General features: G+C 42.1%; 1 protein-coding gene across 1 annotated transcript in view; it reads left to right on the forward strand.

The window, feature by feature from the left end:
* Positions 1-915: 915 nt before the first annotated feature.
* Positions 916-6,897, forward strand: part of LOC112080812 (RAB11-binding protein RELCH homolog) — a 103,433-nt gene continuing 97,451 nt past the window's right edge. The window contains 1 exon segment of the mRNA XM_070442721.1: positions 916-1,511. Coding sequence (XP_070298822.1) covers positions 1,055-1,511 — 457 coding nt within the window. The 5' untranslated portion in view covers positions 916-1,054.

Raw genomic sequence — 6,897 nt, forward strand, 5'->3', positions numbered from 1 at the left:
TGGAGGCTATTTTGTAAATGTAAATACAATGTATTTTCAACATTGTAAATATGTAATGCATTTACTTTTCTGTCATTCTGGCTGCCACTTTTTGACGACTACGGCTAATGTATGCCGTAGTTGGCTAAGCTAGCGCAAGCAAAGGGATAAGAACGTTGGATGTTGGCGAATGGAACACTCTAGAAACAAAACCACTGTCCATAGATACAGAACAAAAAGACTGAACGACTGGGTCGCGTCCATAGATACAGAACAAAAAGACTGAACGACTGGGTCGCGTCCATAGATACAGAACAAAAAGACTGAACGACTGGGTCGCGTCTCTAGCAACCCTAGATTTGTGTTTCAGACTATCTATTGTGGAAGGATGAAATAGTATGAATAAATTAATCAAAATAACGTTTTTATGAAAACGTGTCAATGATTATTTGAACATGTTGGTAACCTGTTGTATAAAAGTGATGATGCCCTTGAAGCCGGTGTTTGGAGGATATATTGGCACAATTTACTTGCTGGAGATGAACAACACCACTGCCAATATATCCTCCAAACACCAGCTTCTCTGACGTTATCACTTAAATAGAGAACATAGAACAGATCTACCACTTCTTAGACTTACTTTCAATGAGAATGACTGATCTATAACTCAAATTCATTTGAGGGTTTGGCACGGGTAGACCATCATTGTAAAATACGAATTTGTTCTTAACTGACTTGCCAAGTTAAATAAAGGTTAAATAAAAWKTTTTCATAATAACGGTCCAATGCAAGAATAAAGAGGGGTTCCTGCAGACGCAGAAATGATCACATGCAGGAACGCCCTGAATTGCCGCCCACCCTTCTCGTGGTTTCTTTTGAACCTCTCCCGTATCCAATCTAATCCCACTATTCAATGAAGGAGGCGGGTGCTGGAATGCCATTCAACAAAACCCTTCCCTGCATTCATCCCCTTTCATGCTGATCGGGGAAGGAAGGGCTGATAGCTTAAAATTGGACCCCTCTTCCTGGACGGATGGCTATCTAGCTAGCTAGGTTAAATCTTCATATTAGAAAAATGGCGGCGGGTAGCGTCAACCCGTTTAATCTGAGCGATTCTGAAGATGAGGCAGAGCAGAGACCAGAGGACGGGGTTGATGCCGAAAGGAGCCTTAGCGATGGAGCGCCAGGGCTCCCGTCCAACAACCCCTTCTCCCCGCAGGCGGACGCCGAGCCCCYGGCCCTTCTGCTGTCCAGCACCCGGACCAGCCCAAGTGTGGAAGGCATCTCGGCAGCAGATGCCGCAATGGCAAGCGGCTTGGCAGAGACTCGGGTATCTGTAGATGTGATTGCTGCTCAGCTAATACGGGATCAATACATCCTCACCGCTCTTGAATTTCATACCGAATTGTTGGAGTCCGGGAGGGAGCTTCCCCGGTTGCGGGATTATTTCTCCAACCCGGGCAATTTCGAGAGGCAAAGCGGCACTCCACCAGCTTGTAAAGACCAAGGACTGGGGCCAGGTGGACCGCTAAGTAAGTCAATAGCTATTTGCTAATTTATAACCAAAATGCGTTATAATTTAGATGGCTTTATGTGCTAGCTAGTTAGCAGACAGCCTGTTATTCAATGGGGAAACAATGTTGGCACTGTGCTTGTCAGCCGACATTGCTCTGGCTATGCAGAATAAACGAAATTCGATACGACACCTGTCTTTCTCTCTCGCTAGCTAACTAGATTAGACAATAGCAATGGAAACAACGGATAATTGACTAATTATACAGAGTTAGCTCACCTACCCGTGTTAGCGTGTGAAAAGAGTTTCTCTCCTAGGTGCCAGCTGGCTTGGAACAGATGGAATCAAATCAAATGTGTTACATGCTTCGTAGACAACAGGTGAAAGCTAACAGTGAAATACTTACTTATGGGTCCGTTTCCAACAATGTAGAGTTAAAGATAATACAAAACATTTTAATTAAGAATAGAAATAGTGACACGGTGAATAACGAGTAAAAATAACATGGCTGTATATAGGGAGGAGAAGAAAAATAAATACATTGATGTGCAGGGGAGCAAGGCAACTGAGGTAGTTATGTACTGTACATATAGGTAGGGCTAAAGTGACTAGCAGCAGTGTGTGTGGCTTCAGTATGCATGTTATGTGTGTGTTGGGGTGTCAGTGTGTGGGTAGAGTCCAGTGTGTGTGCATAGTCAATGCAAGGGAGTTTGTGCTTAAAAAGGTCCATGCAGGCTGTCCAGGTAGCCATTTGATTAGCTAATTAGCAGTCTTGTTTAGAACGCTTATGGCGTGGGGGTAGAAGCTGTTCAGGTTCCTGTTGGTTCCACTTGCCCTGCGGTAGCAAAGAGAACAGTCTGTGGCTGGAGTCTTTGACAGTTKTTTTGGGCATTCATCTGACACCGCCTGGTATAGAGGTCCTGGATGGTAGGGAGCTTGGCTCCAGTGAGGTATTGGTCTGTACCCACTACCCTTTAGCGCCAAGCAGTTGCCATACCAAGCGGTGATGCAGCCAGTCAGCATGTTCTTGATTGTGCAGCTGTTGAACTTTTTGAGGATCTGAGGGCCCATGCAAAATCATTTCAGCCTCCTGAGGGGGAAGAGGCGTTGTCGTGCCCTCTTCACTACTGTGTTGGTGTGTGTGGACCATGATAGATCCTTAGTGATGTAGACACAGCCTGTCGATGTGAATGGAGGCGTGCTTGGCACTCYATTTCCTGTAGTCCACGAACCAGAATAGTGGTGACTATGAATAGCTAGCTGGCGACCTGAAAAGGCCCATCAGACAACCTTCTTTATACCAGTCTAGTAATTGAGATATTTGCATATTGGCGTCATGTAGGCTGCTGCTGAAGATACAGGCTACTCAAACACTAACTAGGCCTATCTCTCTTCTCTCTAACTGCCTGTAGCTGTCATTATCTGCCTATACAGTGCCTTCAGAAAGTATTCATACCCCTTGATTTATTCCACATTTATTTGTTTTATAGACTGAATTCTAAAATAAATAAAACAAATTCTCACCCATCTACACACAATACCCCATAATGGCAAAGTGAAAACATGTTTTTAGACATGTTTGCATATTTAGTGAAAAATTAAATACAGAAATATCACATTTACATACAGTACCAGTCAAAGGTTTGGACACACCTACTCATTCAAGGGTTTTAATTTATTTTGGCTATTTTCTACATTGTAGAATATTAGTGAAGACATCAAAACTATGAAATAACACATGGAATCATAACGTAACCAAAACATGGTTAAATAAATATTTTATATTTGAGATTCTTGATGACAGCTTTGCACACTCTTGGCATTCTCTCAACCAGCTTCATGAGGTAGTCACCTGGAATGCATTTCAAATTTGTTATTTTTTWAATTTTTTAATTTCACCTTTATTTAACCAGGTAGGCTAGTTGAGAACAAGTTCTMATTTCCAACTGCGACCTGGCCAAGATAAAGCATAGCAGTGTGAACAGACAACAACACAGAGTTACACATGGAGTAAACAATAAACAAGTTAATAACATGGTAGAAAAAAAGAGAATCTATATACAATGTGTGCAAAAGGCATGAGGTAGGCAATAAATCGAATAATTACAATTTAGCAGATTAACACTGGAGTGATAAATCATCAGATGATCATGTGCAAGTAGAGATACTGGTGTGCAAAAGAGCAGAAAAGTAAATAAATAAAAGCAGTATGGGGGTGAGGTAGGTGAATTGGGTGGGCTATATACCGATGGACTATGTACAGCTGCAGCGATCGGTTAGCTGCTCAGATAGCAGATGTTTAAAGTTGTTGAGGGAGATAAAAGTCTCCAACTTCAGAGATTTTTGCAATTCGTTCCAGTCGCAGGCAGCAGAGAACTGGAAGGAAAGGCGGCCCAATAGTTTTGCTTTCGGATCGATCAGTGAGATACACCTGCTGGAGCGTGCTACGGGTGGTGTAGCCATCGTGACCAGTGAACTGAGATAAGGTGGCACTTTACCTAGCCTAGCCTGTAGATGACTGAGCCAGTGGGTCTGAGGACGAACATGTAGCGAGGGCAGGACCTGCATACAGGTCCAGTCGGGTAGTATATGGCTTTGGTGACAAAACGGATGCACTGTGATAAACTGCATCCAGTTTGCTGAGTAGAGTATTTGGAGCTATTTTGTAATGACATCGCCGATAGTCGAGGATCGGTAGGATAGTCATTTTATAGGGTATTCGGCGGTGCGTGGAGGAGCTTTGTTGCAATAGAAACCGACTCTAGATTGATTTTGGATTGGAGATGTTTATATCTGAGTCTGGAAGAAATTTGCAGTCTAGCCAGTGTGTGGAAATTCCTGTATATACTCAATAAAGAGAAAGAGAGAGCAACCACCACCAAGTCAGAGTTAAATTATATATTCCATCTTTAATATATATACAAGCTTCACCAAAGCCTTTATGACTTCTCAGATCATTCAGTGTCTATAAATGAATTCTCTGGGTCCTTACAAAACAATTTTAGTTATTTATAGCCAGATTCACCTCTCAACTTACAAAGAATCTTTACCGAAAGAGGAGTATCCTATCGCTAACAGCATCAGCTATAAATCTCGTTCAGTTTGATCTCCCAGACCAGGTTTAAATCTCATGCTTGATATCTTCCACTGTCTACCAAAAACATTACCTCATCCAATGGCATTATCAATTGTCATTTCTAGATACTCCCCAACCTGTGACAAACTCAAATCAACAGTGAGCCCTTAGGTCAATACTAGGTCAAGATAAGGCCCCTCAGAGGGGACATCAATGGTCTCAAACACGGCCAAACTCCTTCCCCTATGAGAAAATAGGGTTGACGTGCCGTACAACGATTATATAAACTAACTGGTTCCCCAATTAATAACTCCATCCCATGGTTTAGGAATAGTTACAAACAACGTTCCCATAAGAAACCAACGTTCCACTCTGTCCTCCCCCCTTCTGATATTCTACTTTGCACCACATGGTTTAACAGATACATTGACATATGAAGACAAGCCTGACCTCTCCCCTCTCTGGCCCCAAGTTACCAATCCCTAGCTCAGAAGATTCTAATGAAAAGTATCTCACAAGCATATGATGAAAATAACATCTTATCTATCTATGTTACTTAGCTAAATCTGATTCTGCCACGACACCAGACACCTAGGTACTTATAGATGTCCACATATGTCCACAATTAACAGATGTGCCTAGTTAAAAGTTAATTTGTGGAATTTCTTTCCTTCTTAATGCGTTTGAGCAAATCAGTTGTGTTGTGACAAGGTAAGGAGGGTATACAGAAAATACAGTAGCCCTATTTGGTAAAAGACCAAGTCCATTATTATGGCAAGAACAGCTCAAATAAGCAAAGAGAAACAACATTCCGTCATTACTTTAAGACATGAAAGTCARTCAAAACGGAACATTTCAAGACCTTTGAAAGTTTCTTCAAGTGCAGTCGCAAAAACCATCGAGCTCTGATGAAACTGGCTCTCATGAGGACCACCACAGGAAAAGAAGACCCAGAGTTACCTCTGCTGCAGAGGATAAGTTCAGTTACCAGCCTCAGAAATTGCAGCCCAAATAAATGCTTCAGAGTTCAAGTAACAGACACATCTCAACATCAACTGTTCAGAGGAGATTGCGTGAATCAGGCCTTCATGGTCGAATTGATGCAAAGAAACCACTACTAAAGGACACCAATAATAAGAAGAGACTTGCTTGATCTAAGAAACACGAGCAATGGACATAAGACCGGTTGAAATCTGTATTTTAATCTGAGTCCAAATTTAGGATTTTTGGTTTGAACCCCACCGTGAAACATGGAGGAGGAGGAGTTGTGGGGGTGATTTGCTGGTGACACTGTCAGTGATTGATTTATTTAGAATTCAAGGCACACTTAACCAGCATGGCTACCACAGCATTCTGCAGCGAGAACGACCATCCCATCTGGTTTGCGCTTAGTGGGACTATCATTTTGTTTTTCAACAGGACAACGACCCAACACACCTCCAGGCTGTGTAAGGGCTATTTGACCAAGATGGAGAGTAATGAGTGCTGCATCAGATGACCTGGCCTCCACAATCACCCGACCTCAACCCAATTGAGATGGTTTGGGATGAGTTGAACCGCAGAGTGATGGAAAAGCAGCCAACAAGTGCTCGGCATATGTGGGAACTCCTTCAAGACTGTTGAAGCTGGTTGAGAGAATGCCAAGTGTGCAAAGCTGTCAAAGGCAAAGGGTGTCTACTTTGAAGAATCTAAAATATATTTTGACTTGTTTAACACTTTCTTTTGGTTACTACATGGTTCCATATGTGTTATTTCATAGTTTTGATATCTTCACTATTATTCTACAATGTAGAAAATAGTAAAAATAAAGAAAAACCCTTGAATGAGTAGGTGTGTCAAACTTTTGACTGGTACTGTAAGTATTCCCACCCCTGAGTCAATACTTTGTAGAAGCACCTTTGGCAGCAATTACAGCATTCAGTTTTTCTGTGTAAGTCTCTTGAGTTTTCCACACCTGGATTGTGCAACATTTGCCCATTTTTATTTGTTTCAAAATGTTCAAGCTCTGTCTAATTGGTTGTTGATCATTGCTAGACAGGTCTTGCCATAGATTTTCAAGCAGATTTAAGTCCACACTGTAACTCGGCCACCCAGCAACATTCACCGTCTTCTTGGTAAGCAACTTCTGTGTAGATTTGGCCTTGTATTTTAGGTTATTCATCTGGTGAAAAGTCATTTAATCTCCCAGTGTCTGGTGGAAAGCAGACTGAAATCGCCTGTGCTTAGCTCCATTACATGTATTTTTTTATCCTGAAAACCTCCCCAATCCTGAAATGATTACAAGCATACCTAACAACACACCGTACACAGCGTCTCCAGCAGGGAATTC

The sequence above is a fragment of the Salvelinus sp. IW2-2015 genome, unplaced genomic scaffold (genome assembly GCF_002910315.2).
Source record: "Salvelinus sp. IW2-2015 unplaced genomic scaffold, ASM291031v2 Un_scaffold16518, whole genome shotgun sequence".
NCBI lineage: Eukaryota > Metazoa > Chordata > Actinopteri > Salmoniformes > Salmonidae > Salvelinus > Salvelinus sp. IW2-2015.